The sequence below is a fragment of the Nematostella vectensis genome, chromosome 14 (assembly GCF_932526225.1).
Source record: "Nematostella vectensis chromosome 14, jaNemVect1.1, whole genome shotgun sequence".
Taxonomy (NCBI): domain Eukaryota; kingdom Metazoa; phylum Cnidaria; class Anthozoa; order Actiniaria; family Edwardsiidae; genus Nematostella; species Nematostella vectensis.
This window is the reverse complement of record NC_064047.1, coordinates 5,508,278-5,536,103: the sequence shown is the minus strand read 5'-3', so window position 1 is coordinate 5,536,103 and position 27,826 is coordinate 5,508,278. Positions and strand designations below refer to the sequence as shown.

The 27,826-nt window shown below is 38.2% G+C and overlaps 3 protein-coding genes across 7 annotated transcripts in view; all 3 read right to left on the bottom strand.

Moving 5' to 3' along the window:
- LOC5513895 (intermembrane lipid transfer protein VPS13A-like) overlaps positions 1–5,555 on the bottom strand; it is a 145,441-nt gene extending 139,886 nt beyond the window's left edge. The window contains exons 1-6 of the mRNA XM_048721947.1: positions 5,145–5,555; positions 2,339–2,382; positions 1,377–1,419; positions 1,006–1,101; positions 669–776; positions 228–301 (exon numbers count right to left, since the gene is read on the bottom strand). Of these exons, the coding sequence (XP_048577904.1) occupies positions 228–301; positions 669–776; positions 1,006–1,101; positions 1,377–1,419; positions 2,339–2,382; positions 5,145–5,241 (462 nt within the window). The 5' untranslated portion in view covers positions 5,242–5,555. The remainder of the gene's footprint in view (positions 1–227; positions 302–668; positions 777–1,005; positions 1,102–1,376; positions 1,420–2,338; positions 2,383–5,144) is intronic.
- A 1,616-nt stretch (positions 5,556–7,171) lies between these two features.
- Positions 7,172–13,622, bottom strand: LOC125559865 (solute carrier family 28 member 3-like). 2 transcript variants are annotated; one of them, XM_048721959.1, is made up of 4 exons: positions 13,563–13,622; positions 12,796–12,901; positions 9,306–9,486; positions 7,172–8,448 (listed from the first exon to the last, which is right to left on the bottom strand). In XM_048721959.1, exons 2-4 carry the CDS (start codon positions 12,805–12,807, stop codon positions 8,333–8,335), a joined length of 309 nt encoding a protein of 102 aa, XP_048577916.1. In that variant the 5' UTR covers positions 12,808–12,901; positions 13,563–13,622; the 3' UTR covers positions 7,172–8,332. The 2 variants fall into 2 exon arrangements, with proteins under 2 accessions (XP_048577916.1, XP_048577915.1); XM_048721958.1 differs by lacking the exon at positions 13,563–13,622 and having other exon boundaries at positions 12,796–13,021.
- A 433-nt stretch (positions 13,623–14,055) lies between these two features.
- The window catches only part of LOC116620249 (intermembrane lipid transfer protein VPS13A-like), a 57,838-nt gene continuing 44,067 nt past the window's right edge, over positions 14,056–27,826 (bottom strand). The window contains exons 35-47 of one of the 4 annotated variants that reach the window (XM_048721949.1): positions 25,954–26,110; positions 24,747–24,820; positions 24,037–24,179; positions 21,994–22,094; positions 20,603–20,704; positions 20,090–20,141; positions 19,549–19,600; positions 18,831–18,869; positions 18,234–18,356; positions 17,263–17,340; positions 16,183–16,391; positions 14,743–14,881; positions 14,056–14,219 (exon numbers count right to left, since the gene is read on the bottom strand). In XM_048721949.1, the coding sequence (XP_048577906.1) occupies positions 14,088–14,219; positions 14,743–14,881; positions 16,183–16,391; positions 17,263–17,340; positions 18,234–18,356; positions 18,831–18,869; positions 19,549–19,600; positions 20,090–20,141; positions 20,603–20,704; positions 21,994–22,094; positions 24,037–24,179; positions 24,747–24,820; positions 25,954–26,110 (1,401 nt within the window). In that variant the 3' untranslated portion in view covers positions 14,056–14,087. The remainder of the gene's footprint in view (positions 14,220–14,742; positions 14,882–16,182; positions 16,392–17,262; positions 17,341–18,233; positions 18,357–18,830; positions 18,870–19,548; positions 19,601–20,089; positions 20,142–20,602; positions 20,705–21,993; positions 22,095–24,036; positions 24,180–24,746; positions 24,821–25,953; positions 26,111–27,826) is intronic. The other 3 variants (XM_048721950.1, XM_048721951.1, XM_048721952.1) reach the window with 3 other exon arrangements.

Sequence of the window (27,826 nt, the reverse complement as noted above, 5' to 3'; positions counted from 1 at the left end):
AGATGTGGACTAACCTAATTGTTCCTGCCACACAATCAGATAACAGCTGTGCAGCTAGAGCTCAATCTATTAATGTATACTCTTGTATTCTATCAGTGCAATTAAATTGAACACTGATTTTTACTAAGCCCTCTAACGGTGTTGGTCTACAACGCAAATGGTCAGGGTGGCAAAGCCTTGGAGTAGATTTGCAGTGTCTTTCCTTCTACTTATTGTATAAGCCTTACTTTGAGGTTCTTGATAACTTGTGCCATTAACTTCTCAACAAATGAGTCTCCATTCTCTGCATGGGCTATCCCATCTGGAAGAAATAAACAAAGTTTTGTTTTTTCTGTGACATACTGCAATATTCCTAAACAATTAGCGATATATATGTGTAACAAGTCATCCTGAATATAGAACCAGCCTTAAATTGAGCACAAACATCCATATACTGTCACTGTTCATCACTGCAAAATATGCACTTGTTACATGCCTATTTTCAGATACCGTATGTGGCTTAAAAATAACAAGAAATACAAAGAAATCAATGGAAGAACAATAAATGTGGCCCCCCTTGCTTTGAAACCCTTGCTTTGTCCCCCCCTTTTTTTAGGGACTCCATGTTCTGCCCCTGTATATCCAGTATGATCTTCTGTACTAAGAAAATAAAATACAGAATGTTGAACCTGTGCTCTCAGTAGCTTTCTTTGCAAGGCTTTCTTCAATTTGCCTCAGCCGTTTTCTCTGAACTGCAAGCTCACTTGCCCGGGCTTTCTCTGCATCATATGGTTGTTCTGTAAGAAAAAGTACAAGCTTACTCTCCACCTCCTCTCCTTCCCTCCTCTTCCTTCCTACTTACTGTCCCTTCCCACATCCTCTGCCTTCCCACCTCCTCTGCCTTACCAACCCTACTCCATCCAACTCAAACCATTTACAACAATGGAGAAACAGCAACCACCATATTTTATCTTAGGGTTATGGCATTATTATGGCCAAGAAAACAAACCACTTGATCTATATTACCTTTCACAGGGCTAGCAATGAGATAGACATCTTCAATACATATGTCGCAGGGTGATGAATACAGGTTGGTCCATGGGATAGTCAGAGAGATCTCACCTGATATTAAATAGTGTAAATGTTTCTTTAAGAGTTAATAAAATAAGTGAAACATCTATTAGCACCCCATTATAATGCCCCCTTTTCAATACGCCCCCCACAACCCAAGAGCCAATATCCTCTCTCTATTAAGCCCTACCTTAACAGAAACAATACCAAGTGTCAAAAACGAGAAAAAAAATATATTAAAATATTCTATCCAAAAAGGGGAAAAAAAAGAACTATTTGAAGGGTCTAATCCACTCAGAGTGTTAATATTTTCTAATTACTCTTACCAACAAATCCATGTGTTACTTGAACTGGCAGATCAAATCCATCCTGCAGAATATTTGGAGTGATGTTAGTGAGTCTAGTATGTTACTGCACTACAAGGGCTGCTGGCAGTGGGGACCTCCAGACCTATGGTACAGTATACTACAGCAGAAGGGTATACACTGACAACGGTGTACTGTAATATTTTCCTGGTCATCCTCCAGATATATATATACTATAGCAGAAAGATGGCAATGGTATACACAGAAAACGGTTGTAATATTTGCGTGGTCAACCTACAGAAGTACAAGGTAGGTGGATGTCAATGGTATACACAGAAAATGGTTGTAATATTTGCCTGGTCAACCTACAGAAGTACAAGGTAGGTGGATGTCAATGGTATACACAGAAAACGGTTGTAATATTTGCCTGGTCAACCTACAGAAGTACAAGGTAGGTGGATGTCAATGGTATACAACAACAACGGTGTACTGTGACATTTGCAAGCTCATCCTCAAGACATTCTAGACAGATGAATGACTATGCAGGTACAGACAACAGTGTTATTTGCCGGGTCAACCTTCAGACCTACTACTGGTTGGAACTTAAGATTTACAAACAGCTGACCGATGGCAATGGCACACCTGAATAATTTCAGTGTGCACTACCACGTATGATATGGTTGACGCCAACATGTGCACCAATGTCATCTCTCTGCCGACATAAATATTGAGCTCCCTACAATCTGAAGATTGAGCTTCATTGTTTTTTGTTGTTGTTTTTTAAGGGGGGATGTTTTGAGGGAGGATCTGGCATTTGATTCTTGGCTTAACATGAAATCTTTATTTACTTATTAATAAGGAGCTATAAAGAAAATTAATTTCCATGATCTTCAAAATACACCAAACCCAAATGAAAAGGTTTCTTACTTTTTAGTAACAAGATTTTTTACCACCTTCATTCAAATGTCTTCAATTTGACTCACCAATGCGTCATCTCTTAATTCTAAATCCCTCAACACTGCTTGGCCTAAAGTGACAAACATAAAAACATACATTTAAGAGTTGTGACCAGTAGTGTTAAACACATTAATTATTTCACAATAATCAGCCATGGAGCCGGGACTTCAACTGGGGGAGGGGGTTCATTTACTGAATAAAGGAGACCAATTCCTCCAAGTTACTGTAGTAGGCATCCAACCAATTTTTCTCATCCCAGCTTGCAGTACTTGATGGCATCTCATTAGAGAAGCCCTTACAGCAGGGTGGGGTGGATCATCCGAACACCACGGACCATGGTGCCCTCTCTGGCTACAGCCCGACAGCCCCCCCTCCCTCCTCCTGGCTACTAGACACATAACCTCTATCTCCTTCTGGAAATGGGCCTCTCCCCAACCCCGGGCTATACAGGGCTTGATAAAGTACCCAACAGATTAAGATTTTTTTACTGTGTACCGGTGAGAGGTGTTCATTTACAGCATGGATTTTTCCTTTGTTTATATACAGTTTATTTGTGTAGATGACTATTGTAAGTTGCAATGGTTGGATTATAACTGATAAAGGATGGGAACACTCAAAAGAACATGTTGCTGCAAAACATAATCGACAAAGCGTAAAATTTATTAAACCAAAAAAGGCACAACTAACCAGAATTGCCCTGTGAGAAATAATCTCTGTATAGCAATCATTTTGGGTCCCAATAACATGTTAAATATATGGGAAATTGATAAAACTATTTTCTCCTCACAAGGATACAATTATTATCTATATTAAGGTACTACTAATACTTGTAAAGGCTCAACAACAAATAACATACGCAAAGACAGACATAAAATATTTATAGGGTTGGATATTACAATTTCTACCACTGTTACCTAAGTAATCAGCTGATTAATAAAATAAAAACCAAACGTTCTATAGATGGGGAACAAAGCTTTCAGCTGCTTCACTGACATTTGGACTTTCACTTGCTCTTAGGTTTTAACAGGCCATATATTCCAGTAATCAATTTAATATTCATGCCCATAGCAAGAAATTTGAGACCAACTTGGACAGAAAATGTGAAATCAGGTGAAATACAGTAAATATGTGAAAAAACCCAAGAGAGCCAAGGCAGGTGAATACAGAGAATGTATGAACATTCTCACAAAAATTAGGCTTGTGATGAGTTCCAAATTCTTGTGAAACCCACCTAATGTGGGTGAGTTATGTTCATTTAAACACCTGAAACCCTTGGCTATGGGAACAGTTCATATTTTTGCAGGGTATTCAAATGAAAATACTAACTACTTACAAATCGAGGTTTGATATTTCCCGGCATGCCTGAACGGCCGAGGTTAGTAAGTTGTCTATTCTATATGGCTTTTTAAAATAAATGACAAGAAAACAATCAGCTTTCGCGCAAATATCGATTAGTTTGTAGATCGATTTCAAAAAGGCAGGAAAACAAGAAACACTCACACGCTGCCAAATCAAAAATGTAAATGAGTTAAAAAAATTCAACAACAAGTAATTGGACGACTTTTCAGGCTATTTTCTTTATATTTGCACCTTTTGGAAGTTACAGGTTTTCTGATAGGTGAAGTTGATCCAAACAATAACAAAGAAAGCTCAGATGTCAGTCTTCACAACATGAATGGACTGTTTAGTTCGAAAACTCCACGGTATGTAGAGAACAAACTTCTGAAGTAAAATGAAAAGGCCAATCGCTTAGTGCTGCTTTATGATTTGATGGAAATATTGCATTTACAAATAACAGGCAGTACTTTTATCTTACAGAGTCTATTCTGGGTCTTTGTACCCCTTGTTATTTATATATTTGCCTTTGTTTAATCTGATATACTTAAATAACTTATGCTTTGTATTTCTTGGCTATCGGTGGCGCTCGTCGGCTCGTCATCTTATTGTTTTTCTTTTTGTCAAAATTTTCCTCTTCAATCTCTTCAGTATAATAAAACTCCAACTCAGAGTACTCGTCCATTCCCTTTTTGGGGTGGCTTTGGTTTTATGGTTGATTTTGAAATTTGAGCAACCAAACAAGACAACACAAAAAAGCTCACAAAATGTCCCGCTCCGGACAAGGAAAAAGACGGCCTGTCAATCAACTATTTCGGCTTCTTCTGGGTGTTAGAATTCGCTACTCGAATGTTTGCTGTTGCTCATTTTGAAGTTTGAAGGTATAAAAAAAGTAAAAAAAAGAAGGTTGTTAAACGTTTTTCATAGGGCAATACGGAATTCCGTGTTGCCCTCAGAGACAAGCAATACGGTGATGTCACAACTACCAATTTGCCAATCACAGCGCACATACTATCAAAGCCATAGAATAACTTCTTTTACAGATCTAATTTAAATTACAGTAAATAGGCATAAAATCAGCAATTAGGACTTCTAATAAGATATTCATAACAAAAATTTACCATATAACTTATAGGGAAAGAAAATTGTAAGTAAAAATAAAACATTATGTATTATTATCCAAATGTGATAAAATTGCCCAAGTACAAAATAAGACTAAATGAAATCTCACACACATTGTCACGCCAAATCAAAGCCAAAGCAAAGATCAATTGGTAAATCAGATAAATCGAGATAAAGAGAAGTTAGCCTAAGCTGAGATTAAGAGACTATTTACAATGCTATGTAAAGTCATAAATGCATCAATAAAAAAACATGTAAAGATGGTCAAATGTATAATGAGTTAAAATCAAATCTACAAAGAGTTTAACAAATATTTCCTTGATCACCCACTGTGCGAGACTTCATTTGTCTAGCTTAAATGCAGTATAAACTCACCTTGGAGAACTGCGAGTTCAAGATTAGAGCTGTCTAGATCACGTATATAACGGCCGAGAACGCTGTTCAGAACTGAGACAACAAGCTGCTCAAACATGCTGAGTTCACCACTTCAGATTATTCTTTCCAGATTTCTCGAAAGGATCGAGAGCTTTCCAAATGGACGTCGCATCAAGTAGGGGGTGTTACAGAGCATCTCTCGTCCATTGTGCATTCTATATTTGCGGTTATTTCCACTTTTTCATACCGCCAAGGATAGCGAAAGGAGCTAGATTCTGATTTCGGGTGTATCTGGTATCGAAACCTAAGGTCTCTGTCTAAAAATATTTATCTTGAAGTGTCTCTTGGAAATACTGAGGGCAAAATGTCGCCATCTTGTCACACTAGCGCGCGCCTAAACAAAAATAATCTAACATGAAATTTCATTGGCCAATAAGAAATTGAGACGACAGACCAATCATAATAGCTTTATCAAAAGCTAGACAATGGGGGAGGGCCAATGAAGAGTCAGGGGAAAATGAGGGGGGGGGGGGGGGGTATAATGATAATAATGCAAAAAAATAGTGATGATGAGGAGTCTACTAAAAGCACAATGCTATTGAGACTAGGAGACTAGTAGGGGACATTTTTTCCCTTTACATCCAAAATATTACAAGTGCTACGACAATTCGAATTCTAAAGGGAAACAAAAATCAGTTCCTGTTCCAACTGGTGCCAATGTGTGTGTGCTAGTGTGTGAAATCAAAATGGGTCAATCTGATAATTTCTTCTTTTTTTTTTACTTAAAAGTACATCTTTATTTCACTTTAAAAGGGCTGTAAAAAAACTCAAAATAAGTTGTTGTTGTTGTTTTTTTTTTTGGAAAATCCTGCTAAAAATAGCCAGGTTCAATATGTTAGAACTGATTTTTTTATACCTATGTCAGCGCATATCCTGGGTTTTCGGTACTCCTGTTTTTGACGAAAAAAGAAATACAATAATATTTAATATTATTAATAATATTTATTATTAAGCGAAAATTAGCAAAGATTTAGTCGTTTGGAGCTCCGCTTTTAGGCAATGCCTAAATCCATATATTATCAAACAAGACGAAAACTGTATCGTATTGTACTGGAGGGAAGGAGAGATTTCAAAAGCTATGTGAGATTTTATTACTGTGCTGAAATGTAAACCGAATGATTTTAATTAAAAATATATGTATTTGTTTGATAATACTTTTGCATTGACTTATAGACGAGACTGGGAAATTTTAGGGTAATAATAGGAATATAAAGAAATCAAAAGTTTTCTTTACCGTCTCTTATCACAGGTAGCCTAGGCTCACGGAGTGTCTAACAGAGTTATCGTCTCGTTGAAATGGTGAAAAGACATGTGCACTTTCCACCTAAGGCAGTACCTGAATCTATATGCATGTAGTGGGATATTTAATAGGCTAGCGCCGCAGCAGGGGGTGGGGCACTGGGTGCATGTGCTCCCCTCCCCCTCCCCCCAAATATGTAGTGAGCCAATAGATAAATAGCGCGCATGACATAATGGGCTGCATTTCTGAGACGAGTAGTGAGTTCACTCGATCGGCGATCGAGTGATGTTGACACAAGGCTACAGGGAATTTGTACAAAAATAAAGACGTTGCTGTTCAGATTTTCGCCTCTTCTTGGAGTACGCTAGTCCCTAACCAAACCCCATTACAAAAATTTTCAAAAATAATCTAATGACCAGTAGAGGGGCTTGGCCGTGTACCATATACGGTATTGTGCCCCAAATATTTCGAGGCCTGCTACGGCACTGAAAAAGAGCCGGCAAAAGCAGCTATATAGCCAGTTTGCGCTACACCACGATCCATGTGGGACGCCAAGAGCAGGTTTATATTTCGCTGGTTTGCTCCTCTATTTTATACTTTGATCACTTTCTCTTCCTATGCCCCAAGGAGAACTGGTGGAGACTGGGGAAAATAGTATACTAAATCAGCCCGGGTAGCAACCTTTTTGTTTATCAGCGCAAGGCTACACCCAAACAATAAGGCAAACTTGTATCATATTAAAGTTTATTAGTATTTAAGAAAAATATTATGTTAATAAATATATCTAAATATACCTTGATAAGCTTTAGCGCCTTGCTGATAGATTTTTTTCCCTTCACGTGAGGAGCCCTAGAGGCTCTATGCTAAACGATTATTTTATGTGGCCTTTCATACATGTAGCAACAGAAAAATTATCATACTATTCTACATTTTATTTACAATTAAATAGATTTCACTTAGTTATCTATATTACAAACACGACTATGTGTAAGGCGCTAAAACTTACCAGGAAGCAATTGTAACAAAACTCCCAAAATACAGGAAATTTTCGCGAAACCTCGTGAAGTTTGCCGACAGAAAGCCATTGTTTCTATAACCAATGTTGGCCGTTGTTGAATAAGGCCCGGCACTTTTAAGAAGTGTCAAACATAAAATATAAATAACTGGGATTTCAGGCAGCTCGTAATACACATTTCAATTCAGACACCAATAAAAAAAACTGTTTAGACTATTAATATATACACATTTATCTCGCACCCTCCCCCGACCCAATAGAAAATACCACTTCTAAGAATTGAAACCCTAGGGTAAAAACTTGGGAGATCTGTTATGTCCTTGATTATTTTAGCATGAATTATTGCGATGTAAATTTGATGTTGAAAAGTAATCGATGGTGTTAGAAAATGCATAAATTAACGCATATTTGTGCGTTTCGTCTGTTAGATGTAACTGTCACTAAAACTAGCTGAAAAATGACTCACTCCAGCTCGTGGAGAAAGAAATCTAGAGAAATAACTTTTATCGTGGATTGTTCTCAGTGGAAAAAGCTCACTTAAAAATAGCCCGAGATCAATATTTCAAGGTGATAAACTCGCCCATTTGTCAGGACAATTTTCTGAACTTGATGTCAGATTTATATCCTCACAGAGCAAAGCAGTGGCCCGAAGAATACTCTGTCTTACAATCGGGCCGCCAAATCGGTGAGTTAACCTGCCCTAATGTGTCTGAACCCTGACTTGTTCTGGCAGGACCTTGATTTAGACTGAAATCTTCCGGAGAAGTGTGAAGGCCAACTCTTGAATTCACTAGCTAAACCCGTGCACGTACTTTAACCCTGGTGCATTTGCTAGAGATACGGTACCACCAGAACTGGATCCCAGGAATATTCTCACGCGGTTGTAGGCGCTATTGTTGTGGGATTGGAGGCTATCGTGGCTGTCACGTTAGGGGCGAGTGTGCCAATAGCGACCGCACCCTCGTACAGCGACTCGTCATACAACACTCCTGCAAGAGACAAGGGGGTCCAGTTTTAATTCGGGATGATTCGTGATAAAACATTGTAAAGAAAAGGGTTTGTGCAATCAGAGATGGGAAGATGTTTGAAAAGGGCGATTTGTCCAGTCGCTCTGCGCCCTCGGTGCTCTAGGTTGAATGAGAGAATAAAAAATATTGTCCGCAGGCAGTGTAGTCCGCTTTAAGCTGCACTTGCACGGATTTTAGTGATATATCTCAAATAATTAATAAAATAACTGTCCAAGTTTACTAAATGACCATAAATCTTTCAGATGAATACAATATTGTGACTTGAACGCCTCACATTGAGCGGATGTAAATGGATTGAAAATAGTACTTTTAGGTTTTGGAACAGGCTGTACCTTTACTCAAACCTTGAAATTGAATTTAACTACACCAGGTAGATCCTTTGCATAAAATCCCTTTTACGGAGAATTATCTTTACTACGCTTTACTGAGTTATCAGGAAGACTTTACGTTTTTTTTTCCACACTTTTTCAAATTTCAAACATTCTCAAAGCAACAAGCATGTGAGTGCCCCTTCAAGAGAGTGCTTTGTCCCGTTCACTCTACAGTGACACCGACCACTATCAATCTTGTCTCGTCAACTCTACAGTGACACCGACCACTATCAATCTTGTCTCGTCAACTCTACAGTGACACCGACCACTATCAATCTTGTCTCGTCAACTCTACAGTGACACCGACCACTATCAATCTTGTCTCGTCAACTCTACAGTGACACCGACCACTATCAATCTCAAGTTCTTTACGTGTCATCGGTCAGAGGTGGGCGCCTACAGCTGATGAAATGCTTCTGTGAAATAACGTCGAGCTCACTGACTTACCCGCAACACAGGCGGTCATAAAACACGCAATAGTGCCCGCAAACAGGGCACGAATGGCTATCTTAGACATGTCAGTGACTCGGTGGGGAGCCATGGGTCCCAGCCCTCCTAACTGTACGCCGATGGATCCAAGGTTGGCAAAGCCGCACAGTGCATAGGTGGAGATGATCTCAGAACAAATCTACAAAACACATTTGTGGATGCTTACAATCGAGATACAAGGGCTCTGAAACTTGGAGGAAACCGTGTCCCAATCAGCCACATGTTGTCATATTCTCATGGAATATAGGACGGTTAGATGAGATCTCAAAATAACTATCTTATTACTCCGTTTACGAGTTTTAAAAATATCCTAATCATTTGTTGAAATGGATATTTTCCAGCACTTACGCATTTTTTTAGATAGGTATTTTGCGAGGATGACAAAATGGCTGCTGACTGATACTCATCTACGAGACACTGTAAAAAATCTGTGACAGACTTAAATTTTCAAAGTCAAACTAGATTTTCCTTCGAGCCCTCATCTAGTTTTCCATGGTTAAAGATCCAGCGTACTTTGCGGGCACTCCCAAAGGTCATTTTCGTGGCCGAGAAATGCACTGGATGCTCGAGCATGCTAGTTTCAGAGCACCCATCAATTGTAAGCATCCAATAACAGCACAATTCACTCACCAGCTACGCAAGCTGTCATAAAGCAAGCAATGGTTCCAGCCAGCAGTGCCCGCATTGCAATCTTGGCCATGTCACGGTAGGTGCCATCGGTCCCAGGCCCCCAATTTGGATGCCAATCGAACTAAAGTTTGCAAACCCGCACAGTGCATATGTGCTAATGATTTCTGAGCGGATCTGTTAGATGGAAGGTGGTAATGGGTGGTTTTGTGTTAATTGTGGTGTTAGATTTTAAACACAAGAAGAACAAATCTTTGGATAAAGGTGGGGTAGAACTGGTATAAATAGGACTCGTTTTGAACCTCACAATGAGTTTTGGCCGTTATTATAGAAATAGAGGACTTGCACTAAGAGATCATGTGACTTTTTGTGTGTCAAACTTGCATGCGTTCAGGCTTTCAGCGCCAAAATAACAGCAACGAGAAGCAACTTATTCGGTGCTTACAACACAGCGAAAACGTTTCTTTGTAAGAAAACTTTACTTTCATATTAAAGATTTTATTCTGTCGTCGTTCTCTGGTGTGACAAGCGCAGACATTTCTCTGTTTATTTTGGCTTGAATTTGCCACCCAAAAGGTCATGGTCTGAGCAAGTCCCCTAGTAAAAGTAGTTTCATCTTCATTATAAGGAAAATAATTGCATATCGTGAAAAGATTTCTTTCATGTGAGTCCCATTTAGACAAGTTCTACTATAGATTTAATTTGTGATAACAGAAAAAGATGGCATCACTTTACATCATTCAAGATGATTTTCACAAAAAGAATCTATACCAGGCCTAGCTAATCTCAAAAAGCCCCAATGGCAAGGTCAAATTCATAGTATAAACAAAGTACTAAAACACAATTTGGCATTTCTAACTGAACACAATTCAACAAGCAGAAAAGATAAATTAGTAGACATCAATTTAGTACTTCCAGCCCAAATTTACTCCCATTTCCATAAAATAAAAAATAATTTTGACTTTGGACATGGAGGAGAAAACAAATTTTAGGGGAAGGGGGGATTATTATTAAAAAGTAGATAAGCATGTGGAAATCGTGTTTTCTTCTTTTTAAACAGAAAAGGGGATTGCTACTAAAAATGGGAAGTTTTTTGGGAAAGGTGGAAAGTTCAAAAACTAAAATTATTGCATTTAGGTATTGAATTTACTTATTGCAAAATAAATGGCAAAGTTATGACTATTGGAGTTGCTAAATGCAGATGGCATTTTATCTCTGAATATGAGTGTTTTTTCTCTTTGAGACCAGTTGAATTGGAATACATTTGTCAAAGTCTGATTCACTGGAAAGTGCAGGAACTAAGCAGATTTCACACAAGCTTGAGTTACCAGGGGTTTCATTAGGCCCTGGTGGCTGGCTGAACCACCAGCTGTTTTTAACCGAACGCCTGCTACTTTTTAAAAAAAACTGATTTAAGTTTTATTTGAACTAATAAAATAACTTCCACCCCTATTGATCAATCTCTGCCGCCTACTCTGAAACTTAATGAAAGCCCTGCATATTGTTTCATATAAAAAGATATGGATTACCTTGATCTTACATTACAGAGACTCAGTCAGCCACTTTATTGTTGTTTTCATTAAATAATGGAAGACCAATTATTAAAAGAAACAAATGTTTTATACTTTACTTTACCAAAATCGATGTAAAATATTGCATTGGCTTTCTTAAAACAGCCAATGGAAATACAGTAAGTGCTTTTTTACACTTATGCTTTTGTATTTTGCTAAGATGACAACATGGTGGCTGACGGAGATTCTAACCACTACTTACCCAATGAGGCATAGCCAAGTGTCAATAGCAATTGTTTGTCAGCAATATGCACAAAAAAGTGTGTTTCAAATAGTACAGGTCATGAGTTATTGGCACTACTCAGGGATAGATAAAAAGACGACTTTTCAGGCAGTATCTGATGAAGATGTACAAAAAATGCTATTTAAGACTTGACGACAAACGCCTCTATTATGTAAACAAATTAATTGTAATAAGGGATAACATACATAACAAAATATTATCTTAGAAGATACAGTGGCATAGTGAAAATTTCAAGGAAGAAGGGTTGTTAAAAAATAGAAACACGTAAACTACCTAGGAATTTTTTCAAAAATGATATCAGTGAGTTTCAAGAGAAAAGCCCACATTCCTCCAAAAGTTAGCTTGCTACTATAGGGACAGGGAAATAAAAAGGTGCTAAGGAAACCAATGAATCAGAGAAAAAAATTCGAGGGAAAAATAGTATTTACATGACAATACAACAAACAAACAAAAACAAAAAAATTGTCTCAACAGGGTTAAAGGTTAAGGGTTACATCTAAACTTCACTTTTTTCCACAAATAATTACAAAAAAGGATAAATGACAGCACATGGCACAGATAACATGGAATTGAAACTTGGACAATCTTTAATATCACATATTAAAAGTGAAGATTGGTTATAATGTTTGAGGGGACTTATTTAGAGTATTATTTTTTTATATAAATGTCATGTGATGATGCCATTTCAGTTACAGAGAAAGTCAAAGGTATGAGAATAACCCATTAACAAAAAAAAGCCTTATAATTTCACCTTTGACTTTGACACAAACTGAGATATGAATGATGATAATGTTGATGCAGCAATAAATGTGGTGTGGAAATGAAAAGGTTCAGCAGTTAAAACTTTTTAAAATTTGTTTAGTTCTTTGGTTGGCCCAGATTGCAATGTTTAGCTCTGCTGGCTGTTACAATAGTCAACATAATGAATCATGAGTTGTGGTGACCCATACTTTAAAACTGTGGCATGACTCATAATTTCACTGAATGCCTATCCTAGCTACTTTACCTTTTGTACCATATGCCACTGAAATTTATATTAAGTAACCAGTCTTGGACGCAGCCTCTTGTACGTAGTTGTTGGTGGAGGGACTTGTCAGCGGCTCTAAGTAGCGCTAAAAAAGGTAACGTACCCGATAAGCGATGATGGGTAGTAAAGATAATGGTGACGGTGGGGTAGCTGCTGATGGCAATGATGACGGAGATGGTGATGATAATGTTGATGATGATGATGATGGTGGTGATTGTGATTGTGATGATGATGATGACGATGAGATTGGTGCTCGTTGATAAGGTGGTGGCGATGACGATAGTAATTATGATAATGATGATGAATGATGTACTGCTTGTTGTTGAAGTGGTGGTGATGATGATGATCATGATTATGATAGTGGTGGTGGCTATTGATGTTGTGTTGATGGTATGGCGATGGTGACAATGATGCTGATGATGACGATGAGGTTGGTGCTCGTTGATAAGGTGGTGGTGATGATGATAATGATTAGGATAATGATGATGCATGGGGTGCTGCTTGTTGCTGTAGTGGCGGTGATGATGACGATAATGATTATAATAATGTTGATGATGTGATGGCGGCGGTAACTATTGATGTTGTGTTGATGGTATGGTGATGATGACAATGATGATGACCATGAGCATAGCGGTGCAGATGATGATCATGATGATAATGATGAACTCAAAGGTTTAACGGTGGCCCATGCTTACCATCAGATCATCTATGAACCGATAAAGGAAAACGAAGTTCATGCGACCAACATTCAGGTCCAATGCGCCATCAGGTTTCAACTCAAGCTTCTTGTTGTCGCCACCATCAGTAGCGGTGAAGAGCTTAAACTGTTGATCAAATAGAACAGAGGAATAAATCTTTAGAGCTCAGATAGGTTCAACATCATAAGATCTTGTAGTCAATATTGTCAGGAACTCACCTCGAAGTCGAATACGTTTTCGTTTTCAACTGATAAAATCTGAAATAAAAATAATAATAATTCCGCCTTCTGGACGACCTTAAATGCCATTCCTGAGACGTGTAAAAATCAACACCGCCCTCTGTTACAACCTTTTAGGGTAAATGAATGACGTGACCAGCGTACAATAATTGGCGATACTGTACCTTAGGGTATATAGTACTAGGGTCCAAGTCAACAACGTCAACTACAATGTAGCGAGGATCTTCAAATCCCACAGCTGATACTTGAGCAAATCAAATATTGTTAGCAACATATCAGAGTTCATTTTGAGTATTGTTATTTCGAAGTTATTTGCAAATAAACCGTTGTAGTTTCAACTGTAAAGCAACAACAAAGGGTGGGTTGATCGACATTCTTTAAGGCAGATTGTACCTTTGATTCCTTCGGTCAGGTTCTTGTTAATAACCATCATTAGAAGCTTGAAGTCGGGTGTGGCCAGGTTAACCTACAGCAAATACATAATACATATCATCATCATTATCATACTACTACCCTTCAACAACACAACCACCACCCCTGCCACCGCCTTAACATCACCCCAATAACCACCACAAGCAACTCAACACCACCATTACCCTTGCCACCGCCTTAACATCACTCCAAAAACCACAATAACCAACTCAACACCACCACCACTAATATAAGTAACCCAACACCACCACCACCCTTGGCACCAACCTTGCCACTGCCTCATCATTACGTCAATCACCACCACCCTTGCCACCACCTTAACATCACCCCAATAACCACCATAAGCAACACAACACCACCACCACCATATTAAGTAACCAAACACCACCACCACCCTTGCCACCGCCTTAACATCACCCTAAAAGCCACCATAACCAACCTGACATCACCACAACCACCCTTGCTACCGCCGTTTTACAAACTCAACACCACCACCACCATTATAACTATCCCAACACCACCATCCTTACAACCGCCTCATCATCACCATCACTAACCTGCAGTAGCTCAAGAACGGCATCCACCTCAATGAGTGGAATGTGTGATGCGGCTGGGTCAAGTCTTCTTCTCACCACAATATCAAGCCTGATTGGCTCCACCAAGTGATTACTGAACACATTCTCTTCCTCGGAGAAGCTACGAAACAATGGGATATCAACAAGTCGATTTTATGACAATGGCAAGCCCAAGATTTAAAAAAATACATGGTTTGCCAATCCTCCATGTTTTGCCAAAACTTGAAGCATAGGATCTTTTATAATATTAGAAATAAACCAATATAACAGGATTGCTACCGATATTTATTACAAATCAAATTCAGCGAACGTCTACATACAAACCTGATCGATCACAGAAATTGCATATGCTACGCTATAAAAAACCTACACCCAAAATATTTCCTTCACTTTTCTCGGCCTTTCTGGGGGCAATTAATTTATACCTCTGTGTTTTAGTATATCAAGTTTCATTTTAAATTATTTATATTTTATTCTATAAAAAATTTTTACGCCCAAAACATTTTCTCCACTTTTCTCGGCCTTATTGGGGCCCTGAGTGTTTGGCGGGGAATTCATGCGAGTTCGCCGTCCTACATTCAAGTCAAATGCAATCAAAGTTTTTCCTACACATTTTTATTATGGGCATTGAAAAGCACGAATCCTTGCTTTATCGGCCCGGTCTTGTTTATATGTTTGGTGGTGGGTTCCATACTACTTTCTGTGAAATGTGATTCGAAGGCATGTCGCTTTATATGATCGGCTAAGATTGAGATTTGTTTTGTTAAGTCATATTTACGAAGAAAACATGGACCGATAGGATATCAGAACTATATCTAACAACAAATGAAAGTTGAGAGTTGTTTGGAACCAGTTTTTATTCTATAGTTTAATCTAATATTTAAGTATTTAATCGATATTATTGTGGCAGTTTTAAAACCCCTTTGAAATGATTGTTTACAAAATGCGTGCCCTTGTTGTCGTGCAAACGCAAACAAAAAGTGATATCCTGTCAACAATTGTGCTCTATTTTTTCTTTTTTCGCCTGAACATTAACTGTAATTTGCTTGAAAACCACGAAGTTCTGGACGTCAATGGTGTTTTTTGCTGTGAGTTAGAAATACTTTTTGGGCCTCTGTGGAGAGCTTTAAAATGGCGCGTTTGCGAGTGCTTTCTCTGGCTAAAAATGGTTTAATTGCAGCTTCTCGGGCCACACTCCTATTGGCTAGGGATTGTCATTCGTGTGGATTCGTGTCGTGTGGTTCTTGTGTTTTCTAGTTGCTCCTTTTGTCCGTGAGAGATGCCACACACTTTTTCCTTAGCGTATTAGATATAAGAGTGGCTTACTTCAGAAAATTTGCAAGGTGGCCACGCTAGCGCACGTCGCAATGAAAAACGTAAAGCATATCCCATATTTCTAAGTATCATGCAAAGAAGACTTACCATCTCACTTCAAACGAGCTGAGCGTCACTACCATGTTGTCAATCAAAACACCATGACGGGTTTTCTCTATCGCGTTGTTAATTTCAAGGTTGCCAAGATCAGCTACCAGCATGTCACGTGACCCTGAGTGTCCAGGGATTACAAGCTTTGGCGCGTGGACGTTGATGCTTAGACCAAGTTTAGTGCCACGTTCTTGAAGACTTTTAGCCTAAAGAGGACAAAAAGGTCATGACTAAGTAATCAATACAAAAAAGGTCTTGGGAAGTGTATCCAATTTTCATATCTTAAGCTTAAGATTACAGCATTTGCGATAGTATACATGGAAAGGAGCTGAGCTCAGAACAACTTCAAACATATGCTTCAAACAAATATAAGACATGATCTTTTCTATTCTTACATGCCCAATGCAACACCCTCTGAATTGTCACATGAATAATGACGCAATCATACACCCATTTAAAATCAAGGTTGCACTTGGAGAATCTTTGTCATGATCTGAAGTGTTTTATGGTCATCAAGTAAATAAGCGGATAAGCATAAAGAAAAACAAGCCCAGGCTTAAAAAATTGTAGCATTCATGTGCTCGTGACCATTCGCATGGCTTTAGGAGACCAGGATTAAGCCATTTATATGCTAACCATGAGCCACACCGGGCTACGACACATTGATTCTTGAGTGCAATCTTATTTGAAATAGTTACTTAATATGTAGTATTGTATACTTATATATTCAACTATAGGGGTACTATGAATTCTGTCAACACGATAATATTAATAGCCGCCTAAAAGAATATTGAATTGATACCTTGGGTTACAATACATCGATTTTTGAGTGCAACCTAGTGCACTTGAACCTTATTTGAAATAGGTGTAGAGGAGACATTTATGGCGTCTATTCTTTAATCATGCTAACTAGCTTAACACATATCTATCTACCCCAGCATCTCATGCATATTTGTTAGTACGATGTCCGTTTTGAGCTAAGTAAAAGAGTGTTGCTTTACCTTTGTCTTTGAAGCGTTCTGTGTGATGTTTTGTGACGATGTCTGTTTTGAGCTAGGTAAAAGAGTGTTGCATTACCTTTGTCTTTAGAGCGTTCTGCGTGATGTTTTGCGCGTATGACATGGTCTCAGGGCTGATCAGGGCTTGGACAAAACTCTACAAACAAAGAAACCAACAGATTCAGTCAGTGCTATGGCAACAATGAGTGTGATCAGCAGCAGCATATATAACCTTTCAAGGACACATTTAAAGAAGCTCATTTATAATACTCAGAATCCATTGCACTGTGATTGTTCACAGCATTAAATATCCATAACCAAGAAAAACAATTTCTTCAGCTTTTCTACTCTTTCAAAAAAATTTTTTTTGTAAAGAAGAGTATCCCTTTTGCTCCAACGATTTGGGCAGCAGCCAAAATTTCCAAACGTCAATTGGCCGGGTTTTCTTATAGCCGCATTGTCTACTTCCGGTCGATTACCTAACAATATCCGATGATTTTTAACGGAAAACGCGAAAAATATTTCAGAATATTGAAAGCAGTGTGTCCATTGGAAGTTTCTTTGAGGTTGTGATTGATAATTTAGAGCGGATGGCCTGTTAAATATTTCGGATTCTAATAGATTTTTTTGTCTTTTAACGGTTGAGGTTTCCGTCGGACCTCCGGAAGTAAACTGGTAACAATGCGGCTTTAACAGGGAGTAGATCACAAGAATTGACCAAGCAAAGCACTTTTAGCGTAATTAAGAAGGAAAATTATTTTTAATTAGACTGTAGCCTAAGAAACTCTGTACCACCTGCCTTTGGTAATCAGGGTGATTTGAAATCCGGAATACAAAAACTAAAACTCGTGGGAGCTTTAGCAGCACACAGAGCAAGGTACACCCTCTCTCTACAAATACTGTCTTGAAACCATTTTAATTCCAAACCCCTCATCATGAAATCTCGTAAGGTAACCTTGCCCAAAGAGCAAACTATACCATCACTATGCAAATATTATGCTAAAACCCTTTTAGCTAAAAACCCCACATCACGAAGTCTTGTAAGCTAACCTGCATATGAGCAGTGAAACCACTCAAGAACACAAACTTGAATCTGCCAATTTTGAGGTCGATGAGAACATCCACGGCCAATGGGTCTTTGACAGAGTTGCTCTTGTTGTCAAATAGTGTAATCTGAGGACATGATGCTAGTCAGTTTCCAAATAATCAGACGCCGCCATTTTATGATCCCGCTCAATGCCGAGTCACACAAAGCATCCATTTTCCATATCGGCCAATTCAAGCGAGTATCCAAGATATTATCAATCAAATATCGTCAATAATATGTGAGACTTCATTCATAGATTGGTATTTTGAGGTTTCCTTGCAAATAAACTGCTGTATTTTCAAATAAATGCTCCTTAAATATAAAAGCACTTTTTTAAATCACTTTGAAACAGTGTTGATATGCTATGAGTATATAGCTGTTAAATTATTCAAATCACTGAGGTGAGTAGGAGTGTAGCGGGAACATTTTGTGGTTAGTGGATAGCAAATGTTCTCATGGTTGATTTACTGACTGTAACTCAGTCAGTAAATCAACTGAAGGATAGATATCTTTGGTTCATCCCAGCTGCATGATGAAGTCGTTTCAGGAAATACACATACCTCACATTCGAATACTGTGTTATCTTCCAAGCAAAGAATCTAAGACAGAGAAAACTCATGGGAGTTAGAGTATGTCGAAATATGGAATATAGGGATATCATGAATAGGGTAAAGAAGTACGTCATATTATACGAGAACCCCCAATTCCATAAAAAGAAATCATTTTCACGGGTAGTAAGGGAGGGGGGGATAGCCGCCCTTGAAGACAAACAGGGTGGTCGAAGGAAACTCTAAATGGATATCACGGAAGGATTGGTCTAAAAAAGTATATGACCCATTATGTCCTTATTGAAAGGATAACTTCTAAGAAATATACCTTTACAACACTAATGTTTTAATTACTGTTGTTAAGTCACTGAGAGAATCTTACTTTACACCTTTACCCCTGTATTTGTTGCACTAAAGAATTACTACACACGCTCCTATTGGCTGATAGCGGAATGTATACCCCCGTATGGCCAGCTCAGAAACAAGGCAACACTTTGCAAGAAAAAATGTCTCGAATCGCTCAAAATACTTGTCATAGTTTGCTTGGGCCGTTTTATAGAGCTCGAGCTTCCATACGGCCCATGAACTTGAATCATTCGGATTTATGTAATTTTCAATGTAAACAAGGAGGCAAATGACATTCTGGGCGACACTCCTTAGGGGATAGGAGCTTCCATTCTTCCCACGTTGGAGGTACAATAGACAAGAAGACCCAGTTAATGCTTTGTACCTTTGGGTAGAAAGTTCCTGCCATCGCATTTGTAATTCCAAGATCTTTAAGCCTACGGAAAAGATCATTTGAAAAAACACAAGAGCAAGTTCAGAAAACAAAAACCTGGATAAATCAGTGATATGACTATAAGGGCTACAGATAAGCTGTAGAAAGTCTCCGCCAACTGATTAGGCGTAAAAAAGAAAGATTACAGTAGGTCTTATGAGTAGACCTGGTTGAGCCAGGGTTAGGGTTAGGCCAACACAAGGTTGAAGTGATGTATTTTACGCCTGTAGTTTCGAGGCCATGTCGAGCCTGCTGGGTCTGAAAGACCACCCCTCAGCCTCTTTGTTCGCAGCATTTGCGCAAAGAAATCATTTGTCATAGCCCTGTCGTTTGACCTCGGTTTTTGAAGTGCCGGATAAATGTTATCTATTGGTGTATAGAGCCAACCGACCCTTGAATGCCACACCCTAAAGTGTTATTTTACCACTTGACTATTTGCTTTCAACGCACCACTTCACCATGAGCATAAATCAGGTCTTACCAGCCTACTTACATAGTCACGATTTTGGTCTCGGGTCCCCTTTGCTCGATTTTAACTTTAAGACCTACGATTTAAAGATAAACATTAAACTCCTTAGACTTAGCATAATTATTGCGACTTTTGAAGATTCAAATGTCACCAAACCTTTATACTGTTAAATTTTTTAACAAAAAGATGGTATTAAATCTAAAAAAAAGCAAAGTTGTATAATTCATTTACAGATCAGTCAATGAACAGATGCTTTCCCGCACACCATATTTTGCTAGGATTACAAAATGGCGGCTGAAAAACCGTTTATAGAAGGCCAAGTCACACAAAGAGTCCTTTTCGATCGGCTTATTCAAGCAATAAAATAAATAAAGTACTTTCAATCAAATATATCGTCAAAAAGTATCGTACTTTTTAAAGCCATCAAAAGACTTATATTTTCACATGCAAACAATACCAAAGGAAAGGATGATCAACAGTCTTTAAAGAAGGCGTGATTGGCCTTCGTTAACTTAGCCGGTATAATTGTTAGCTTACCTTTCACATGCACACATCCTACAAGCTTTTGTCTGGACACCATTTTGATGCTGATCTTTTCCACGTGGGCCTCGATCGCTATGTCTACTACTTCTCGATTGACTGAAATTAGATGGGTAATTTTTCAATCGAATGGCTTAACCAAAACATGGAGGTTTCTTTATTAGAGTTTTCCTTAAGGTAAACTCAGTCAAGCAGGTACTGTACTGAGGGGTAGACTTTTTGCCCATACAGTTGCTGTACAATTGTCATTGTATCTTTTTGACCACACAGTTGCTGTATTATTGTCGTCGTATCTATTTGACCATTCGGTTGCTGTACAATTGTCGTTGTATCTTTATGACCATAAAGCTGCTGTACAATTGTCGTTGTATCTTTTTTACCATATAGTTGCTGTACAATTGTCGTCGTATCTTTTTTACCATACAGTTGCTGTACAATTGTCGTTGTATCTTTTTTACCATACAGTAGTGCTGTACAATTGTCGTCGTATCTTTTTGACCATACAGTTGCTGTACAATTGTCGTCGTATCTTTTTGACCATACAGTTGCTGTACAATTGTCGTCTTATCTTTTTTACCATACAGTTGCTGTACAATTGTCGTTGTATCTTTTTGACCATACAGTTGCTGTACAATTGTCGTCATATCTTTTTGACCATACAGTAGTGCTGTACAATTGTCGTTGTATCTTTTTGACCATACAGTTGCTGTACAATTGTCGTTGTATCTTTTTTCCCATACCGTTGCTGTACAATTGTCATTGTATTTACAGTATTCTTGTAGCGTTGTTTCCATGGCCACCCATTCCGATTGTGCTTTTAAAAAAACGATCCGGATTGAGATTTTTCACAAAGCCGAAAGCATCACGAGGAATCTCTTTATTTCAAATCCCAGTATTGGAGAATGATGACCTTGAATATCTTGTCTTCTCGGACTAGGATCGCATTTTATTATGTATTGAAGGATGTAAAACCGCTGGGGGCGCTGGCCCATTTCATATCTTCAGTTACAGTGCTTACACTCATGACTTTAAGCTGCGTGGAGCCGTCCGTATCTCACATGCGAAATGTACTTGATTGTCTCGATATGTTAGATTGCGCTACACAAATTCTAAATATTTCATTTCTTTATAGCCGACTTTCCCAAAATAACCTCACACATGACATCATTGCTTCTATATACTATACCAATAAAAAAAAGTTACTCGTAAAACCATTTAATGTTTAATGTGTTAACTCCATCTAACTCTATAGCAACGCACAAACGCGTTTTCGTTCTTATGAGCCGGGATGTCAGCGGTAACACCCATGACTATGACTATGATTTGTTGTTCAGAAGAAAAACTAGCAAATTTGCGTTATTGGCTCATTTATCTATATCCAAACTCACCTGGTTCTATGGCTCGTGTTTCTAGTTGTTCGTTTTCCTCTATGGTCTCGAGGGGTTGAAACTTGCTTGGCAGCAGAGGTGTAAGTGTCTTAACATCATCGCTGCAAAAATGCAAAGAAGCATTGATGGCGGCTTGCAGCGGTTGGTGATAGACGAACAAGCATGATTATAGATTTTCAAAGAGCGCTAAAAAGGATAGATATTACAGATGTCTCGAAGCTCATGCCTCTTTTAAAATCAGTGTCAGTGTCTGATAACGTCTGTAATATCTATTCTTTTTAGAGCACTTTTAAGGTCTGGGTAAAGGTAAACGACGTGTCCGCGGAAAAAAAAATATTGTCGCGCCGCAACATGTACAAACTATATATCAAATAAAAGATAACAGATTGAATTATCTCCTGCAAGTTTTATTTTTGCAATAGTTAATTCCGTGTTTAAGGTTTGAGGCATCAAACTCAAAAGTAAGGAGTTTACTCTAGAGCGTAATGCACATTCGCGTTATTGCGCATGCATTTGCACGTAATTGCATCTCAATGACAGATAGATGATTTACTAAAAGGTGTGAGGACTTTTTTTATTCGACACTGTCATCAAAATATCACGAATCAAAGTTGGAACTCTCATCTCTGGCGAAATTTGGACACGAAAAGTGCTATAAAAGCGATCTTCAGTGTAAAATCGAAAATTCCTCACACACTTTATGACATGGCATAATTATCTATCAAATACCGAAAATTTGAAGGCGCTATCTTAAAACCCGTTGCGAGGTTACGCCCGACAAGCTCGAGTTCTCGCCTTAAAATAATACGCTAGAAAAGTAAAAGATATGGCGTGAATTCACGGTCAACAGGTCACAGGAAACAGCGAAGGCCCATTTTAGCCGTCTTTAGAATGCGATATATGGATTTTCTCTTTTTGCAAAAATAAAGTTTAAGAACTATTGATACAGGTTTTGCAAAAACCACAAAAACAAACAGTGGTGTCAAATTTACCTTTACCAAGACCTTTAATAGCAACTGTGAAAAAGTACCCCTTTCCATCGGCTGATTTTTGGAAAAGTTTTAAGGTATTTTCAATTCAATTTGGTAAATCAAAATAAAACAAGTCTTCCACTAATTAACTAATCGATAACACACATGTGCCTGACTTTTCAAGAAGTTCAAGTACGACTATCTCGACTGAAGCGCTTTAATTATAAGTCACCTTTCAAGAAGTTCAAGTACCAATATCTCGACTGAAGCGCTTTAATTATAAGTCACCTTTCAAGAAGTTCAAGTACCAATATCTCGACTGAAGCGCTTTAATTATAAGTCACCTTTCAAGAAGTTCAAGTACAAATATCTCGACTGAAGCGCTTTAATTATAAGTCACCTTTCAAGAAGTTCAAGTACCAATATCTCGACTGAAGCGCTTTAATTATAAGTCACCTTTCAAGAAGTTCAAGTAAAAATATCTCGACTAAAGCGCTTTAATTATAAGTCACCTTTCAAGAAGTTCAAGTACGAATATCTCGACTGAAGCGCTTTAATTATAAGTCACCTTTCAAGAAGTTCAAGTAGGAATATCTCGACTGAAGCGCTTTAATTATAAGTCACCTTTCAAGAAGTTCAAGTACGAATATCTCGACTAAAGCGCTTTAATTATATGTCACCTTTCAAGAAGTTTAAGTACAAATATCTCGATTGAAGCGCTTTAATTATAAGTCACCTTTCAAGAAGTTCAAGTAGGAATATCTCGACGGAAGCGCTTTAATTATATGTCACCTTTCAAGAAGTTCAAGTACGAATATCTCGACTAAAGCGCTTTACTTATAAGTCACCTTTCAAGAAGTTCAAGTAGGAATATCTCGACTAAAGCGCTTTAATTATAAGTCACCTTTCAAGAAGTTCAAGTAGGAATATCTCGACTAAAGCGCTTTAATTATATGTCACCTTTCAAGAAGTTTAAGTAGGAATATCTCGACTGAAGCGCTTTAATTATAAGTCACCTTTCAAAAAGTGCAAGTACGAATATCTCGACTGAAGCGCTATAATTATAAGTCACCTTTCAAGAAGTTCAAGTAAAAATATCTCGAAAGCAGCCAGCGCTTCCTTGACGGCCGTGAGTTTAATAGAGCTGAATTTGACGCGAACTGACTGCTGGGTATTTTCGAACTTGGTGGAGAACTCGGGTCCCTTGGGGTCTGCCTAAAATGACAACGTGAAATGCACAGTTTAAATGTTGATAAACTGGCTATCTGTGGGTAAGTAAAATAGCGGTAAAGTACTGTTAAACGAAAATTATTGGCATGCGAATTAATGGATATGATCCTGAAGTCAAACAAGCTTAGATCGGCTTAAAGAACCCTTGTCAGCCACGCCTTTGTTATTGCTTACAACTAATATTGGAAGGCACATGTGCTAATATCTCGAAATAACCATCTAAAAACAAAGTTTAATTCTTTATTTACCAGATTCAATAAAAAAAATCAGCATAAGCTTCTGCAAATCACCCGATGGAAATGAATGCTTTTTCCCACTTGGCACTTTGCTAGGAGAACAAAACACGGCTGACACAGGCTGTTTAGGACTCTGGATCTAACTTGTGCGATACTATTAGCTGGTCGTATTTGATATGCAACATCTTAATATTTTGAAAATATAAATATCCACAGATTTATATCCATTGAAGTTGAGGCACTTTCCTACTAATATTCATTTGATGATATCCATACCCCTTCCACTCAGCGATTATTGGTTACTTGTAAGCTGTACCTGGACGTAATCGACTGAGATCCAGTCATCATTCCCAGACGAGCTCAACACAGCGAGGGCATTGCCATCATCACCTAACATCGTACAAGAATCTTTAAAATTCATTCCATAAGTTTGCAAGTGCATTACAATAGATATTACAATAACAGAATGCGCGCTTCATGTTGGTTGTTGAGGTAAGTTTCCATGTCGATTTCCTGTCAATTTATAATAGGGACCTAGAGATTCATGACGGCGCACAAGCAAGGCGCGCGCTACCACATTTTTCATTTAGCGCGTGGAGAAATATAACGTGTGCACCTTGTCCCTCTGTCATCTGACAGGACAGTAACGAAATTTAAAATACAGAGCAAGCCAAAATATCTTACCAAATCCCAAAGAAAAAAAATTCGAGAAATCCAACTGAATGCCAAAATGAATGAATAAAAAAATGAATGAATGAATGAATAATATAATGATGAGTATAAGGATGATGATGACGATGATGATGATGAGGAAGATGATGGTGAGGAGGAGGATGTGGATGAGGATGTTCTGGTGGTGCTGGTGGCGGCGGCGGCGGAGGTTGTGGTGGAAATAAATGTCGAGCATTTGTATGATATTATACCTTGGGTTGCATGTTTTTACTTTTGAAGAAATTGTCAAGCAGTTGTATGATATTATACCTTGGGTCCCATGTTTTCACCTTGGAAGAAATTGTTGAGCAGTTGTATGATATTATACCTTGGGTCCCATGTTTTTACCTTGGAAGAAATTGTCGAGCAGTTGTATGATATTATACCTTGGGTCCCATGTTTTTACCTTGGAAATAATTGTTGAGCAGTTGTATGATATTATACCTTGGGTCCCATGTTTTTACCTTGGAAGAAATTGTCGAGCAGTTGTATGATATTATACCTTGGGTCCTATGTTTTTACCTTGGAAATAATTGTTGAGCAGTTGTATGATATTATACCTTGGGTTCCATGTTTTTACCTTGGAAGAAATTGTTGAGCAGTTGTATGATATTATACCTTGGCTCCCATGTTTTTACCTTGTAAATAATAACCGAGCATTTGTATGAAATTATACCTTGGGTTCCATGTTTTTACCTTGGAAGTAATTGTCGAGCAGTTGTATGATATTATACCTTGAGTCCCATGTTTCTATCTTGGAAATAATAATCGAGCAGTAGTACAATATTATAGCTTGGTTTCCATGTTTTTACCTTGGAAGTAATTGTCGATCAGTTGTATAAACCCCAGGGAGGTCTTGACGGACAGGTCCCAAGTGTTCACGGTGACAGTCGTGGTCAGGTTCGTGATAATTAGGCTAATGTAGGGCTTGTCACGCTTGTTGTTCGCTTTATCGAGGGTCACACGAAGCTGTAACACAAACCAAATAGTGAGACCTTTAAGACGCTTGCATTACGGAAATTCATTTAATTTACGGAACAAAGTTTGTTGGTTAGATTCTAAAAATAAAATCACGAAATCCTCTCTGATGTGGCTAGAATGTTTTGAGACGCGCTGTCTGTGTTTAGGGAGTGTTCATTAAATACACCGAGGTAGAGAGGGAAGATATTGAGTGGGGACTTCCAAATTTTTTAACCACCAAAAGAAGGGGCTCCGGAAAAAAAAAAGGTCCTCTAAGGGGGGCTCTGAATTATTTTTCAAGGAGTCGTACTTTGCAGCTTTAATATTATACTGATATGATCTAGTGTGTAGCACAAATACAGATGATAGATGATAGATTTAACATTAAGCCTAACTATTCATGTATTTAATACTTTTTGTCTTTATAAACCATAATATAAATACTTTCAGATTTCAGTATATAACAGTTGGATTTACGGATACAGTTTATGATCAGTTAACAGGAACAAATGGAAATAAGTTCTAAACAGTGGTGGAGCGGGTAAATCCAAAAAAACGATATACATACAATGTTTAGTCGTTGTACATTATCCCTTTTTATACAGAAAAATATTCTTAACAAAAACAAATATACAAACGTATGCTAATTCACAGGCGTCCTTAGGGACGGACCATGTGACTTTTCTAGCCCTTTTTACACGATTTTACATGCAAAAAAATTACGAAATGATGAAAGCCGAAATCGAAAGCTCGCGAAAAAGAGATGTGAGACTCTGATATAATGATGAACTTAACACTTTGAAGTATTTATTTTAAAGATTAAATACTTTTTTGTTTATTGAGGACGATAAGGGGGGGTTCTCAAAAGGGGGGACCGAAACAAATGATAACAATGAAAGGGGGGCTCTGAAATTTTAAGGTGTCTTGAGTAAAAATCCCCCCCCCAGAATCCGACGCGTAGCCGAAGCGTAACCGAAGCATAGCCGTCCGTAGTCGTAGTCAACGAGTCTAGTCGCTTAACGTAAATGCTGGTTACCATATAATCGAACACGATCGAATAAGATCGCAGGCGATCGAACCGTGCATGAACCCCATCTAATACTACAAAAAGTGGGAACGAAAAAGCCTCTAAGAATGGCAAACTATACCATGACTGTTAGAGCTATGTGCCATCTTCAGGGGCCGCAGACCATTTTTTTAAGGGGGGGGGGGGGGGCTGAAAAAAAGAGTGGCGTGAGTGGAAGGGGGAGGTCTGGTAGCACTTCCTCACCCTCAGGGAATTTAAGTAAATTGAAAAGAGAGCTCATAAAAAATAATTTGGTGAAATACAAAAATTACACAGTACGGTTGTCATTAGAATGTGGAATTCCAAAGGAGTAGTAGAACGATAGCGCAGCCTTGAACACTTATCAAACCCATGGGAAATTCAGCTGAAATTTACGCCATAGAAGATTATTTAGGGTTTTTCCCCCTTTTTGAAAAATAAACAAAAACAAACAAAATGTCGGAAAATTTGAAAATTCCTCCGGTGTGCGGCCCCTGATATTTTAGGAAATTCTACAACAAGTTCTCTAGATCTAATCGAAACCCCGTCTCGCCTATCAGTCAATGCTAATGTTATCGAGTTAATAATAAAAATTCAAAGGCTCTGTGAGCGAACTCGTGAATGCAAATTTATTTATTTATACTGAACAAATGAACACATCCAAGATGCTGAGAGTACAT

Excerpts from the sequence above, each read along its gene's own strand:
- LOC125559865 (XM_048721959.1), bottom strand. Across the intron at positions 8,449-9,305 it reads TATGACCGCCTGTGTTGCGG|GAGTGTTGTATGACGAGTCG; the intron begins GTAAGTCAGTGA and ends TGTCTCTTGCAG.